This window comes from Perognathus longimembris, chromosome 17, assembly GCF_023159225.1.
Source record: "Perognathus longimembris pacificus isolate PPM17 chromosome 17, ASM2315922v1, whole genome shotgun sequence".
In the NCBI taxonomy this organism is placed as follows: domain Eukaryota; kingdom Metazoa; phylum Chordata; class Mammalia; order Rodentia; family Heteromyidae; genus Perognathus; species Perognathus longimembris.
Window position 1 is genome coordinate 30716482 of NC_063177.1, and position 17106 is coordinate 30733587.

At 36.0% G+C, this 17106-nt stretch overlaps 1 protein-coding gene across 3 annotated transcripts in view; it reads right to left on the minus strand.

Moving 5' to 3' along the window:
* Stxbp4 (syntaxin binding protein 4) overlaps positions 1–17106 on the minus strand; it is a 121864-nt gene that overhangs the window by 12284 nt on the left and 92474 nt on the right. For all 3 annotated transcript variants that reach the window (XM_048366824.1, XM_048366825.1, XM_048366826.1), the window contains one exon: positions 888–945. In XM_048366824.1, coding sequence (XP_048222781.1) covers positions 888–945 — 58 coding nt within the window. The remainder of the gene's footprint in view (positions 1–887; positions 946–17106) is intronic.

The window sequence follows — 17106 nt, forward strand, 5'->3', positions numbered from 1 at the left end:
AAAAAAGAAAAAAAGAAAAAAAAAAAAAGAACATGGAAATGTGTCAGATTGCCCTAGCCAAGACAATCCAACAGCTAGAAAATGTATTCCTGCTCAGGTACTCAGTTTCTGAGTGATAGTCTACTATGGCAGAAAATATCTTGGATCAGAGATTATGATTCTAGTTCTGGCTTGGTAATGTAGTAGCTGTGGATTTTTTTTTTTGATATTGATTCAAGTCTCTTATTTTCTTCATCTATAAAGTAAGGGGAACGGTAAGGTTCATATACCTCAAAGGGCTGTGATTTCACTGGGATAAGTGGTCCCAATACTGACCTACTCATGTCTTCCTATATGTGTTTCCTCACAATAATATCAATTCCATGATGTCAGGGGCTATCCACCAGTCTCAGTATTTTCCTACTGTATCTCCAGAGCAAGCAATATTGGCTGGCAAAGAGCAAGTGTTTGCAATGTTTGCAGAATGAATGATTTGTGTACACTGTAAAGTGCTGAATGGCACTTATTACTAACATTGTGAAAGTGTTTTAAGATATATAAACTGGATTTTTCATTAGATATTTACTTTTCATAAACACTATTATTTATAAATTCAGGTAGCCAATATTAAGTTCAAAAAAAGATCCTGTTTCAATATTTTTTGATGTCTCCCCTGCATATCAAACATTCATTCTCTTGAATGGTGTACCAAGGGTATTTCCCCCCCCAACTGACATCTGATATTAGCATTTAAATCACATGCAATAAAAATGTTGAGGCTTCATTTCTTGTTTCCAATTTTTATAACCTCCAAGAGGGTTTCTTGGTTTTGCTGATTATTCTGCAACTTTCAGGTTCTCTCCAGATGTGAGGAAAACTGCTTACTTGGTTGAGATGTTTGCACTTACTTGATGAAGTACTTGATTCCATCTGCTGTGTAAGCTTCTTCCCACCCATAAGGTAAATCTAGAGTGAAAGGAAACCAAAAATACATTTAATAAGGCGATGAAGATCGCTTTTTTATTTTACGGACACAAATCTCCCCCATCCTGACAATTATTAGAGTACATTTCTTATACAAAAGAATTTTCTAGAAAGGCGGAAATATGACAATTCAGACGAGCTTTGAGGCTCAGTATCTTTCCAGCACAATAAATTAGCCTTGAACAGTTAACAACCTGCTTTAGTTGCAATAACTGGATTATGACTTGTCATTTACATGTAGTGAGCATTTTTGTCAGCGAGATTCAAGCAAAAAATTGTGCTGCAGCATAGTCTGTGCCTGCAGGCAGAAGGATGGACAAGATGGCCTCTACTTGTCTATTCTGGCTCAAAGTTTCTTTAATTGGCTCCCCTTACATTCTTTTGCTCAGCTCCACAGGGAATCATACATGAGTGCCAGATCAGCAGGGGTTTGAAAGTAACTTTTGGACAAGACAAAATTCCTTATTAAGTTTAAAAGTTTAGTGAAGTGGTTTACAATGGACTGTGCCATTTTACTTTGTTAATTAAGAAGTTTGTGCACTAAACATAAGTAGCCCAATGACTTGCTAAACTTAGCTTCCATTTCTGTAACGGGATTTAGAATAGTTAGCTAAAAAGGGATATGGAAAGGAGTATGCAAGTAATATATGTGGCCATATTGTATCAATGAGGGCCTTACTGTGTCACATTCCTTCGCTACATCTTTGAATACTGCTAAGGATTTTAATTGACCTTCAGGATCAGTATCATGACACTGACATCCTGGCGCGCGCTCTCTTTTTCTCTGTCTCTTTTTTTTCTGGTGTTGGTCCTAGGCTTGAATTCAAGGCCTGGGAGTTGTCCCAAACTGTGTGCTCAAAGGTAGCGCTCTTACCACTTGAGCCACAGCTCCACGCTGCATTAGAATAGTTATTCAATGATTATTGCCATAAAGATATTCCTGTAAATGAAATAGTTGGTAGAATTTATTTTTTGATAGATTTTGTGCTGGGAGAAAGTGTTTTTTTTTTTTTTTTGTAAGAAGATCGAATACTTTCTTAATTTTCATACAGTTGAGATAGTCTGTAACTAGACTTAAAGACTGATTACAATTAATCTCTCAGTGATACATCAGTAATAAAAAACCACAATCATTGTCTAGTTGTAGACTGAAAAACACAACAGCCTACTTTATACAACGAGAGTACTTTTTATTTCTATGCGTTTATATGATTGTGATTGACTCAGTTTTCCATTAGAAAAGGCTTTCATTTCTTCACAATAAGTGATTTGGAAGTAATTATAACATTATATAGCTGCTTTGTAATAATCATTATTGTTCCAGATACAGAAGTATTTCTACAATCACAAAATCTTCACATATTTGTAAATATATAATACTTCTATCCCCCTTTCATTTAAAAGTTATTTTTAAGTAGTTGTATGGAGAAGTTGCATTTAATAAAGCAGCTTATAAAAACAATGCATCTTGATCAATGTCATCCCTTTCAACATTCTCACCTATACCTCTCTTTTGTTAATTTTGTAGTATATGCATTGAATTCTTGACTACATTCTGTGCTACTTCTCTTCTTCATTCATCTAACTCCCCCCTTTCTATACTGTAAATGAGAAACATGTTAAGACAACTGTAACAACCTGAAATTGTTTCTGGTTGGAAGCCCTGTCTATGAATACTCAAATAATATTCCTTCCACTAGATATCATCTGTTTCTGATCAAACACTTCATGGAGATGATTTTAAAATCAGCATGAGTATCTTGCCAAAGGAAAAGTCTTAAGCATACTGAACTTAGAATACTGGCTTATCACCTAGAACTCAACAAATCCAACTCTAACTCATCATATTTCCATATAAAAGGATTTCATTTCCAATTTCCTATTCTATTTATGTACCACAGATTCTCTATCATATCTGGTCCATGGGGGCATTCATTTAACTGATCTTATGTATGATGTGGCTGGCATTTTGCTTTGGTGCTTGACATACAATGATGAACAAATGGATGTTTACAATATCTTGATTATGTAGAGCTTTAAAAAACAATAAATGAAGATATGGGAATATGATGCAAGAATACTTCATGACACAAAGGCTAACATCCAAAAGACATAAATAACTCCTTCAACCTATGTTTTTGTCATTAATTCATCCACATATTAGGGAGGGCAATTTATTGGCTTTACATGGTCAGAATGGGATTTTTGACTTTCTGAGGGCTGAGGAGATTGCAGGTCAGTAAGACCCAGGTTCATGTCATAAGTTATTCCATTAATATCAACAGGGCAGGATGTGGCTCTTTTTGTTGTTTTTGTTTTTATCAATGTCCACACCATTGTTCTTGGCTATCAGGTTTCTGAACTTCTTCCCTAACCCAAAGGTCAAATTCATGTTCTTTTCTACTAACACTAACACCACTAGGATACTACCCCCATTCACCTTCTTCCGAAGAAGACAATCTCTTCATACTTCCAACACCACACCTTATTAAAGTTCTTTTTAATCTTTACTAATCTGATGAACAGTGAAGTCAAGATGAAGTCACATATGTTTCTTGTGTCATCAATTTTCCATGTGTTTTGGCTAGTTTGTTAAATACATCTAACTTCAAGAATCTGATATCATGAGAAGAAATGAATAAGAGAGACAATAGGGGAGAAGTAAAGAGGCAGAGGGAGAGGTACAGAGATTCCTAATTCACAACTAATACAATTCAGAATTCTTTACTAAGGAATGCAATATTCATCACAAAAGTGAAATTATAACTTGCTTGGTAGATAGGAGCTATGAATTTGTTTCCATTTCATCTTTTTTTCTTTTTGGCCAGTCCTGGGGCTTGAGCTCAGGGACTGAGCACTGTCCCTGGCTTCTTTTTGCTCAAGGCTAGCACTCTACCACTTGAGCCACAGTGCTACTTCTGGCCTTTTCTGTTTATGTGGTGCTAAGGAATAGAACCCAGGGCTTCATGCATGCTAAGCAAGTATTCTACCGCTAAGCCACATTCCCAGCCCTATAAAATTAATGTAATAATCCTTATTATTAGGATATATCAATTGTATAAAATAATGTGCTTATCACATTCTCATACGTATGTATTTTGATTGTATTCATTCCATTACTCTCTCATCCTTGTTCTACTAATCTCCTTCCTTTCTCAAATAGTCCTTCTAAGTTCATTTTTCTGAAAAAATCTAGATGATGAATATGAGAAAAAAACATGCGATATTTGTTTTTCCAAGCCTGTTTTATTTCACACAACACTACTAGCTGCATATATTGGTTATTTTGAATCAACATGAGTGCGCAAAACATCTCTATTGCTGATTTTAATTCCTTCAGGCACACATACAGGAGAATAGCAAGATAACACGAAAATTCTACTTTTAATTTTTTGGGAAACCACCACTATTTTCATAATAATTGAGCTAATTTATACTTCCACCAATAGTATATAGGGCCCCCATCCTTCCTTGCCAGCATTGGTTGTTGTTTGTTATTAATAATATTCTTCAAATACAAAGTGCATAAACATGAGAAAATAACAATCACTCACAGACTCAATACTTTTAATTAAATGGCAGCAATGGTCACAGCCATCCTGGTAGCTTATGAAGTTATCACAAGACTTTGTTAATTAACCTGGACCTGCACAAGGATTTATAAAAGGAAGTTATATAAGAATAACAGGTCCTTCTGCATTTCTTGTGGCTCTGGATATATAACTTAGATGATTAACATAGGAAAAAATACAACTACTTATATGAGAACTTTCATTAAGGTGAAACATTTTTTCTTTTTACAACTCTTTCCTCAATTCAGGAAATTATATATGTAATCTCACCTGTAACAATCAGCAAAAGAATAGGAGGGATTAGAGAGACATTCAGACCCTTATCCAGTTGCGTGAAGGGAAATGTTTAATACTGGCTTTGGAGGCAGGGAAGGTCTGATCTGCAGCATTTATTAATTTCTGCACTAGCATTATGACTTGATGTGATGTTACTGAAGACACAGTTGACAGAAATACATGCAATATATCATGATACATCACATAAACAACCTCAAGAATAAAAATAATAGTAAATTGTAGGAAATTAACTAGGAAGTGGTGTTTAGAATCTATAATTTTTTCTTTGAATACAATTATTTAACTGTAAGTTTAAACATTTTAATTTTTGACAACTGTTTCAGAAAATTCTTGCAAGTCAGTACAAGCCAACTATGCTGTACTACTGTGGGCATCCGTTTTCCTGGTCCTAGTAGACAGAAAGTTCCAAAACTCAAAAAAATAGGAACCAGGTTTTAAAGATGTGGAGATGTGTTGGCAAAATAAAACTCTGTATTTATCAATAGTTACATCAAGCTTTCTTTGAGCCTGATATTCTTCTAGATATCATATAAATACCATCAGCTCATTACACCCTCATCACAAACATTTGAGATAGGTGCATTGTTAGCACCAGGAGAGGGATGAGGGGAAGTGCTTCACCTGTGGTCACATTGCCAATCAAAGATGCCATCACAACTTCAACAGTAGCCAACCTGATGCTGGAACTTACACTTGAACGTCTTGCTGTGCCACCTTCTCCCCCTCCCCCCCTCCACATTGCCAACAGAAAGTATTAAAATAATAGTTGCCCAATTTTTAGTAGAACATAAAAAGAAAACAGAATTACCAACACTTCAATTTGTGCAATATCATTTAGAGCAATGTTCTCTCTCTCTCTTTTTTTAAAGCTAAAATAATTTCTAGGCTTGAACACAAAGCAGTCTATTTTAGAGACATTTTAAGTGAGATTTACAATTGTACATGTTAATTTGTAGGTTTGACTGCAGTGCCAATTTTAAAGGAACTACCAGTTAATTTTCCCATGAGAAAAAGGAATCTATTATGCTGAGAGATGATTGTGACCTATGAATAACCATATAATGCAGAATTTCAAATATAAAAATAATTCCTAAGGAAATCACTTCTAAAAAGAACTACATAAAATTTCTGCACTGTGCTTTAAATACTCCTAATGCTAGGCTTACAAAAAGGCTGTAGTAACAGACATAATTTTTGGATTTGTGCCTTTTTTTTAAACACCTGGTTACATATAGCATCGTTGTCTGAAAGTTTGAAAAACAAATGACATATACTCATATATAATGTACAAGTTCAAATTCAAAAGTTAAACTGTTAACATAATTTGCTATGAATTATTTCCAGTTAGAACTCACCCATCTTTCAAGCTAACAGCTACACTATATTAAAGGAACTAGATAGTAAAAACATTCTCAGATATTACTTGTCAGTTCGTGGACTTTATTTCTCAGTACTTTTTGGCAAATAAGTATGTTCTGCAATAGTCCCCAAATGGAAACTACTGGGGAGAGGATCATTAATTTCTACACTGTTCTCAAAGATGCAACACTCAGAATTGTTATAGTTAAAAGTTCTTTACTTCCATTTAAGACTGTAGGATCTCCTTGAGCTATGATGAAGTGACATTTGAGATGCTACCTTAAATGCTGTCTTACATTCTTAATTCTCTTCCCATGACCTAGACTGGGTAAGAATGCTTTGATTTTTATTGTTTCTTCGCAATGACAGAATACTGGGAGAATGAGCTGGGTACTTGGGTTTGTTTTGCTTAAAATCAATAACACACATTGTCTATCATTCTGTACAGTGATGGAGGTCAGCATAGAGCTTGTTGATGCTTTTCCTCTCTAGGGTGTCAAGCCCACTCTGTATAATCAACCTAAAGAGATGGCTGAATCACAGTACTGTCTTTTCAAATTCTATTCTGTTCTGGCAATCTCTGCTGATTTAATCAGTGTAAAGAGCAGTAAAGGCTAACGGTGGAGAGAGCTGCTCCTGACCATCTCCATGGCCACGGCTCACGTGCATGTTTCCTGCAAGGGATGTCATTTGGTCAGATGTCATTTGTCAGATGTCATTTGGTCAGTGGCACCTTGCTGGTCACTCCATATGAAACAGCACACTTCCCTCGTCTACAATCTCTAGCACATGTTATCCTCCCACTACACCTGCTTTCTTCTTTCCTTTTCTTTTCTCACACTACAAGATGTACTTTTTGTTCATTACTCAAATGCCAGCACTTTTATGAACACAGTAGATTCTTAATTGCTATTTGCTGAATTCAGGAGTTGATGTTTACTATACCAAGTGACTATGGCAATACAAACACCTAGTATTTAAGCAGAGGAGAACTTAGGAGGAGAGCTCTTTAGAAAAAATCATAGAAGGGGTGCTACACTGAGAAGAGAATTTAAAGTGGTGCTGCAAAAAGACAGACTTAAACATCTGAGTTGTTCTCCATGATTTGATATTCTTATCTTTTCCTGGTTACCGAGAGGAAGATGATGTTTATCTTTATATGAAGATAAAATGTTTCATTCTTTATACAAAGATGAACAAATTGTTAAAAAAAATACTGGTACTATTAAGAGATAGCGAAGTGCTGGCAGATACGATGTGTTCCTACTTTTAATTGTAGCAACTTAAGAGACTAGGATCTGGTGGATCATGATGTGATTTCAGCCTGAGGAGGATAGACTCCATCTGCAAAATAACCCATAAAAAAACTGACATAGAGGTATGGTTCAAGTGGCAGAGTACCAAATGAGCAAGCAAGTCACACAAGTTCAAGACCCTAGTAATACTAAAAAAAAAAAGAAAAAAAAAGATATTAAGAGATCAATGGCTGATGGATGTGAACTAATGAATGGATCTTCTTTTAGCAAGAAAAAAATACAAAGGGATGATTGCATAGTTGTGCCTTATTTTTTCTGCTCCACTTAAAAAAAAGTAACTTGGTGATCAGGGGGGTTGTAAAGTTGTTGTTTGGGGTCCTAGGAAGGGAAATGTTACAGAGAAAAACACATTAAAGTTTACATAAAGAACCTCACAAGTAATGCTTTTTTCATTTTAAGCAAGGTATAGAATATAAACATAATCTACAATTTAAAATGAGATTCTAAACATTTCCCCCTAACAAACTTAGAACATTGGGAAAAAAAGATCAGTGTTTTGTTTCATTCTGTGAATTCTAAAGAGAAAGAAAAGAGAGAAATGAAAATGAGAAGGAAGTTAGCAAGGGAAAAACAAGCCAGAAGTAGGAAAAGATAGAGATTAAAAAGGAATGTTTTTCAAACTGCAGAGCTTCTGCAGGGCAAAGGACATAGCTCACAAGATAAACAGAAAGCCCACAGATTGGGAAAAGATCTTTACTGGCCATATAATGGACAAAGGCCTCATATCTAAAATATATGCAGAACTAAAAAAATTAAATTCCTCCAAAACAAAACTGCAAAGAACCAACAGCCCTCTCAACAAGTGGGCTAAAGACTTAAAAAGAGACTTCTCTGATGAGGAAATGAGAATGGCCAAGAGACATATGAAAAAGTGCTCTACATCACTGGCCATAAAAGAAATGCAAATCAAAACAACATTGAGATTCCACCTCACCCCAGTAAGAATGTCCTTTATCAAGAAAATTAACAATAATAAATGTTGGAGGGATGTGGTCAAAAGGGAACCCTACTTCATTGTTGGTGGGAATGTAAACTGGTTCAGCCATTCTGGAAAACGGTATGGAGATTCCTCAGAAGGCTAAATATAGAACTCCCCTATGACCTAGCAGCCCCACTTTTGGGCATCTACCCAAAAGACCACAAACAAAAACACACTAAAGCCACCAGCATAACAATGTTCATCGCAGCACAATTTGTCATAGTGAGAATCTGGAACCAACCCAGATGCCCCTCAGTAGACGAATGGATCAGGAAAATGTACAAATACACAATGGAATTTTATGCCTCTATCAGAAAGAATGACATTGTCCCATTTGTAAGGAAATGGAAGGACTTGGAAAAAATTATACTAAGTGAAGTGAGCCAGACCCAAAGAAACATGAACTCTATGGTCTCCCTCATAGGGAATAATTAGCACAGGTTTAGGCTAGTCACAGCAGAGGATCACAAGAGCTGAACAGTTATGCCCTTATGAATGCATAAGATGATGCTAAGTGAAATGAACTCCATGCTATGGAAACGACTGTTATATCACTGTTGTAATTATTTTCAACATGCCATGTGAAACCGTACCTTACATTGTTGATGATCCTCTTGTATCCCCTTCCTGTGGTTGTACCTGTACTATCACTGTATCTTATCTGAGTACATTGGAAACTGTATATACTGGTATTAGAACTAGGGAAGTGAAAGGGAATATCAAAATTGAGAGACAAAGGATAAAAAGACAAACGACTACAAAAGCAATACTTGCTTTGTTTTTTTGTTTTTTTTTTTTTTTTGGCCAGTCCTGGGCCTTGGACTCAGGGCCTGAGCACTGTCCCTGGCTTCTTCCCGCTCTGCCACTTGAGCCACAGCGCCGCTTCTGGCCGTTTTCTGTATATGTGGTGCTGGGGAATCGAACCTAGGGCCTCGTGTATCCGAGGCAGGCACTCTTGCCACTAGGCTATATCCCCAGCCCCTACAAAAGCAATACTTGCAAAAGCATTTGGTGTAAACCAACTGAATAACTCATGGGGGGAGAGGAAAAGGGGGAGGGGGGAATGAGGGAGGAGGTAACAGACAGTACAAGAAATGTACCCAAGGCCTAACATGTGAAACTGTAACCTCTCTGTACATCACTTTGATAATAGAAAACAAAACAAAACAAAACAAAATTTTTCTCCATGAATACTTTTCTACATATCTTCATTAGTATCATCATTCCAAAAGGGAATAAAAGAGAGATATTTTTATTCCCCCCCCCCCAAAAGGAATGTTCTTTTAACTAGGGAGTGAAATCTCATAGTTGTGTACATAATAACAGACTATAAATTAAAAGAGAATAAATAGCCAGCATTACCGGAGCTAAATTTTGGTATAGTAAACATGGGTATGTAAACTGAGTTTAGGGGTGATGAGCTTGATCTCCTGATCTTACTTCCAATCTGATCTGGAATCTGCCTTCTACCAAAGCCCAGGCTGACATGGATTTGCATGATGCCTCACATAGAGCAGACTCAAGAAGTCTGTGCTGACTGATGTGCCTGCCACGAAGACCCAAGGTTCGGTGAATGTTGCACTCATTTAAGATTTTATTGTTGTTTCAGGTCTTTGTACTCATCAGGGGGGAACATTCTCACAAATATTTGCACAACTGCTTTTGTGGATTTTGACAACAGGGAGTAGTAGATTAGTAGGCATACATTTCTAAACACTGTTATGAACCAGATGAAAGGAAGTAGCATCTCTCTTTCTTACTCTGAGGATCGATAGTTGCAACTCTCAACCTCTCTGAGTTTGGCTGTGCATATCCATTCTTTTCAAACATTCTCTGTCAAACATGTTAATCATTTCATATGACTTTCAGGTAAACTTTAAATCTAAAAAATCATAAAAGCAAAACTTCCTTCAGACATCTGCCTTGAAGATTTGTTTGAAGTTTTATTAAATGTAACTTAAACAATTGGAGGAAAAGCAATAAAAACGCCTTTGTAGAGGAGATACATTATTTTCAGGAATTGGCTTTCATAAAATCAGATAAGCTCAATACTGATTACATTACAGAGTTCAAACTCAATTTTTTTATTTAGTTCTTTCTTTATTTCTTCCTCTCTCTCTCTTTCTTTCCCTCCCTCTCCCCTCCTTCCTTCCCTCCCTCCCTCCCTCTCTCCCTTTCTCTCTCTTTTTCTATTGTGAGCAACATCAGTTTTGATAGAATCATTTAAGATCACTGTAAAATGTGAAAATACATAGGCTGGTATTGAAGACCATCAAAACACACACCCATGGCACAGTTTCACTCAAAATAGCTCCAAATGGAAAACAGTCCCAACATCCATCAATTTGTGCAGGATGAATACATTGCAGCATAACAATACAGCGCAACACCACTCAGCCCTACTAATATTGTTGCTACCTACAATTTTAGGGATACATCTCAAAGCACTATACTAAGTGGAAGAAGCTAGATCCTTGCACATTGTTCATAGAAAAATAAGAAATGGTAAAAGCAAAGCAATGAAACAGAGAAGTGAGTGCACTGACAAGGAGGGAAGGGACAAGGAATGTTGTGTTTGGTTATCAAACATAGGTGTAAAAATGTAAAGACCTGGATTTAAAATGAAAGCAATCAGGTCTACTTTAAATATCTGCTTTATAAACTTTGGGAATCTGTAACATCCTTTCTCTTCATCCTCTCCACAGGATCACTGTCCTCTATTTTATTATCTGTCCATTTTACAGTGGGTGATGTGGTATCACTTGTGGGACCACTCACATTGTTCACTGACACTTTTACTTCCAGACATCAACTCTTAATTTGAAAAATTGATTAATTTAAGATAGCTGATATGTGCAAGGGAACAAAACATTGCTCAATAATTTCCTATACATCCTCTAAGTATTATATATTGTCCTCTAATTATATATATGGATATAATTTTACTTAATACTTTAGTATTTGAAGTTAAAACATACAAATATATATTTAAATTAGTTCAAAATCTTTACTTTATTAACTGGGTGCCTGATTAGGGTTCTGTATTATTCTTTTTGCAAAAATCATGCTAAAAATGTATCAGCTGTCAGTTCTAGTTCTGGTTTATTTAAAATTGGCTGAGAATTAAGAATAGTTATAAAACAGTCCAGGAGAACTGGACTCCACATATCATCAATTTACAAAGTAAAGCATACAACTAATGTCTAACAGTGAATAAAGAGTTGTTTGTGTGTGTGTGTGTGTGGGGGGAAACAGACCCAATACTATTAAGTTTCATTACAGTTCCATTGGTTTTCACAAAACTACATGTCCTTCATTGTCCTAGCTTTCTTATGAATGTTGTTTTAGTCTAGTTTCTTCTTTTCTATAGTTCTAAATGTCCCTAGTAGCCTGTTGAGACTAGAATCTTCAGCGCTTTAAAAATCTATATTATGTATACTGAAGACTCTCACACCTATTTATCTAGCTAATCTTTTGCTTCTGGCTCCATTTAAGTAATGTCTTTACTAGGAAGTTTCATAGGCAACCTATATTTAATTTTCCTCAAGTTAAGTTTTGATATATTTCTCCAAAGCTGATCCTCCCTGCAATCTTACCTATCACACTAAGGGAATCTACTCTGGCCCACTTACACGTTGAGTAGGCAGCTCTTTGCTTCTGCCTTCAGTGCTCTTGTGTTACCAGGAGTGTAGCTCCTGTCATATCTCAAATTTCTACTTAAGTCTTACCATGAAGAAAGGCCTGGCTTCTTCACCTCCCTCAATTTCTAACACAGCGACATGTCCAATTATGGCCACAGTAGTTCTCATTTTGAAATGGCACTTGTAAGGCTTTCCCCAGTTAATCACAAGATCTATTAAGTAGGGATTATAGCTGTTCTATTCATTTTCTTATGAATTTAGCAAAATGTCTGACACCTACTAGGCCCTAAAATGTTTGATGAACAAAAGAATATTTTATTCTTATTTTTAGAAGACTTACTATAGTTACCTGTATAACTAAATTTTTTAAAAGTGTACAATTACCACCTAGTAAGTATATGTTCTGGAAAGACTATGTTTGCTTTATTCTCTACTCAATGCAATGTTGCACACATAGTAGAGAGCAGAAGTGTGATGTTTGAGCAAATGAATAGATCCTAAACGAAACAGCTTTGCAGAAGTCCTCTGAGACTATCGAGTATAAAAGAAAAAAATGCTAAACAAAAAAAAAATCCCTTGAATTCAAACTAGAAACATTCAGCCAATTATCTGCTTGTTTTGCTCATACAATGTTAACAACTAAACCTTTAGAAACAGCTAGATGAGTCAATATTTTGCTTGTAAAACAGATGTTTGATGTTATTTAGATACAGCTGAAACTACCATTTTACTTTTAGATCTGCTCTAGGATACTGAATTTTTGCTAGGCCTGGTGGTACATGTCTGTAATCTCAGCATTCAGGAGGCTGAGGTAGCAGGGTCAGGCGTTTGAAGCCAGCTTGGGCTATATAGTGAGACCCTGTGTCAGTCCATCCTCCTCCCCCTCCCCCCAACCCCCAAAAGGAAAACAAAAATCAACAAAGAAATGATACAGAATTCTTAAGTGAAACTGGTGCTGTTTGTTAAAAGTGTTGGAAAGTCTTTAGCCACATGATGTGTGTTGATTGAAATAATCTGGACATGAGCTAATGGTTTAATAGCATCATTACAGCATAGTGACTGCCACAGATCTTCAGTCTTCATAAAAATCTGGACAGGCTACAAAAAAAACCCAAACATCAAAACCTTACCACTAGCCTTTTTTTTTTCACACTAAGGGCTGAGCCAAGAGGAACAGGTAACATTTGCCATATGATACAACTGGATTGTTCATTTTCTAGAGCATGACTACCCACTAAAATGAGACGATATAGATGATACTAGCAGGAGAGAGTATGGAGAGATGTAGACTAAGGATATTTTTTTTCACACAATATCATTTAAGAGTCATGCTTTTTGCCTATCAAGAATTCTGAGATCATTTCAGATTAAAAATTATCTATTTATAGATAAAAGAATATTATTAAGAAAACAACTTGAGAGTGAATCTTTACATACTTATTTACTGAGGAAATTCTCATTGGAAATATTCCTAGTTGCTTCTAGCTTCTTTTAAAGACATGTGCAGCATTACAATGCTACATACTTTTTCATTAATAAAAGAGCTGATTAAAAACCCTTATACAGATATATCTCCATGTAGCTGACTCAGATTTTCACTGTGAGTGGTAGGTGTGTGGAGAGGGAATAGATGCATTTTCTACAGGAAATACTACAGAGATTTGAAATCTAGGTCACATAGCAGCATTGCTATGAGCAAAGAATAAGGGACAATTTTTTCCCCCTTTTGCCTACTATTCAAATAAGAAAATCATATTTAAACAATAGTTAACAATTATCTCCATTGTAATTACAGTTGGTTAACTCAAAATTAATTCTAACCACAATTACCCTTTATAAGCTCTTCAGAGTTTTAGCATGTTACCACTGTATACGGGGAAGTTTCTAGTCAGTATACACCAAGGGAAGCCTAGACAAAAAGCTAGTTAATAAAAGTTGTGCTTTACTGGAAATCTTGAAGCTTTATTAAATACCAGGTAAGTTTCTGTGGCATTGGAGTGTTGTCTCATCAAAATCAGCATATTCCCAGAGTTGCTCGCTTTTGTACTTTACTGAATTGTTATGGTAAATGCTTATCTGTGTGTTGTGATTTAGGCACTAATAGTCACCAGAAAGAACACAAATACCAACAAAATATTTTGAAAATAAAGTATCTAAGCAGTATTCTCAGATGCATACCTGTCCCACAGCAATGTTTTGAGAGCATTTATCAGGTCTTCAGGAGATGGTGCCATTTCCTTTGGATATTTAAAAGTATGTTTATCAGTGTGTTTGCTTCAACATTAAACTTTCCAGTCCTGAGCCTTAAGAAGTAGGTTAGGCAATTTAATTGAAATATAAACAGTCAAAGGATTAGAGACCCTTGAATTTGTCTTTATACCTATATTGGATTCCTGAAACTTAGATAGGACACCTAAGCAAAAATTTCCATCAACAATTAAGAAAAAAAAGAAAATCTACCATATAAATCATGCCGGAGTTGTTGAATTTCCTTCAGAATTGAATTTGATTTGTAAACTAAAGAAAATGGTCCTAAGTGCTGGAGGGTGATATCGTTCCATCCCAAGGGCTGTCCCTATTCTTCAGCTTCAAGTCTCTGCTCCAGGTTCACTGCCAGCAGAGCTCTGCTCAGCAATTATTTTACAATAGGAGTGGACTCGAGGTGCAAGCAGGTAAGTCAACAGCTTGTTTTTGCATCATTGTTATCATAGTTTGTAAAAGAGAACATCAGTGGTTTCTGCTCCAAAGGATAAAGATGAAGGTATAATTAAAAATTCAGCAAATTCATGAAGAGATATATACTTGTCTTTTGGGAGGCACACATAAGAGATAATTGTAGAATATGAACTGAGGTGAGAATGCTACACAATTATGTCTTTCTTCTTAGTTAACGATGAACAAAGAGAACATGGAAAAAACTATAAAATGGGTAGGATTCAAATCATATAAACTTTTGGTTCTTCAAATCCATAGCAAGCCATATTTCATATTGATATAATTTACCTTCAGATTATAAAAGAGAGCTAGATGGTTTAAGAAAAAAATTTTTTTTTAAATAAAGGGGTCAATGTGTTTCCTAAGGAAGTCTTTGGAGGTTGATTTACTGCAAGATACTTAGAAAAACCCATAGTAGTCTGTTTCCTTAAGTTAATGTCAATTTACCATATTTCCAAGCAATACAAGGATAGCACTGGTGTTTCAAAAACTTTCCAACGTATAGTTTATAAATAAATACACCGCACTGATCTCTGCCAGAATTGTATCAATACAAACAGGTCAAACTTCAGATAACCACTTCCATTATAGTTCTAAGAGACAGATATTCAGCAAAGGCTAAAGTTCACAAATCTCTATAGGTATTTCAGTTTTTTTGATGGTTGTCCTAAGATTTGAACTCAAGGCCTTGAGCTTGTCAAGCATGGCCCAGTCCTTTGAGTTTTAACTGTTTCTCGAATAAGCATCAAATTTATGCGTAGGCTGGCCCAGTCTATGACTCTCCTATTTATGTTTCCTGAATAGCTGTCAGGTTCAGCCAGCGTGTCCAGCTTTTCATTGGTTGAGATGTGATCTTGTGAATTTTTTTCCTTTGTACTGTGCTTGAACAGAGGTCCTCCCAATTTCTACTTCCCAAAAGCTAGGAATATAATCCTGCACAGTCATATATGTTTTTGATTTATCAAGACAGTGATAGAGAAGAGGCCTAAGAAACTTCAAGGTTGGTTTTGGGAAATATAGGAAATAGCATTGGGCCCACTATGCTCAATAAGGAGAATTTGAACTCAGGACCTTAAACATGCTAGGCAGGTATTCTATAACTACCACGAGTTATCCCAGCCCCCTGCCACCCCATCTCCCTTTTTGCTTTATTTTTCAGATACTGTCTTGTGCTTTTTGCCTATGCCAGCCAGGATCATGGTCTTCCTACCTCTACCTCCCACATAGCTGGGAATATAAATGTGGACACCATGTCTGCTTGTTGGTGAGATGAGGTCTTGCTAAGTTTTTTTGCTTGGGCTGTCCTCAAACTGAGACCTCAAGTAGCTGAGATTACTTACAATAGAGACCATATGTGACACTCAGGGATTATTTTTGTTTTCCATCATGAACCTGAGACAGAGATGCCCACTCTTTTATAGCCAGGATTTGCATTAATGCTGTTTCACAATTATTTTTAACCAAAAGATGAACAAGGTCCGTTTTCTTTTTTTTTTCCCCCCTTAAAAATTTTTTTATTGTCAAACTGATGTACAGAGGTTACAGTCTCATACATTAGGCATTGGATACATTTCTTGTACTGTTTGTTACCTCCTCAAGATCTGTTTTCTTAATTTTCTATTTATAATACTTAAATGTAAAGCCTTTCCTAATGTAAACAAATGAAGAAACAATTCTCCCTTGGGATCTCTTTGACTTTAAATAGTTCACATGGAGCCTGGTCCTAGAACCATTTCTCTTCCATCACGTGCACACAGCACAGACACTGGCAGCACGGTGCCCCAAGGAACATATTACTGTAAACAGCTCATCCAGTCATTTGATTATAATTGTATGGTTAATGGTTTCTTAGGATAATAACTCTGATTCAGCTAATCAAGTGCTGTAATCAGTTTATTATCCTTTTACCCCCCTAGAACAGACCCAGGCTACATCTGACTTTAATGTGATGACTGTATGCATTGAAAGTTTGAGGGTATTACAGATGACTAAAATGCACAATGGGTACCCAGTTTGTCCTTTTGTCTTGTTCCCAGAAGGAATGATGGCTGCTAACCACCATTATATCTGGAGATTACAATAATTTATGTTGCAGGTAATTAAAAATCAATGTGCTTGATCAACTACCCTGGAAAACAGTATGGAGGTTCCACAAAAAAACTAAATATAGAATTACTCTATGATTCAGCAATGCTAATCTATACAATAGACCACAGACAAAGCTACAATAAAACTGCCAGCACAACCACACTCATTGCAGCACT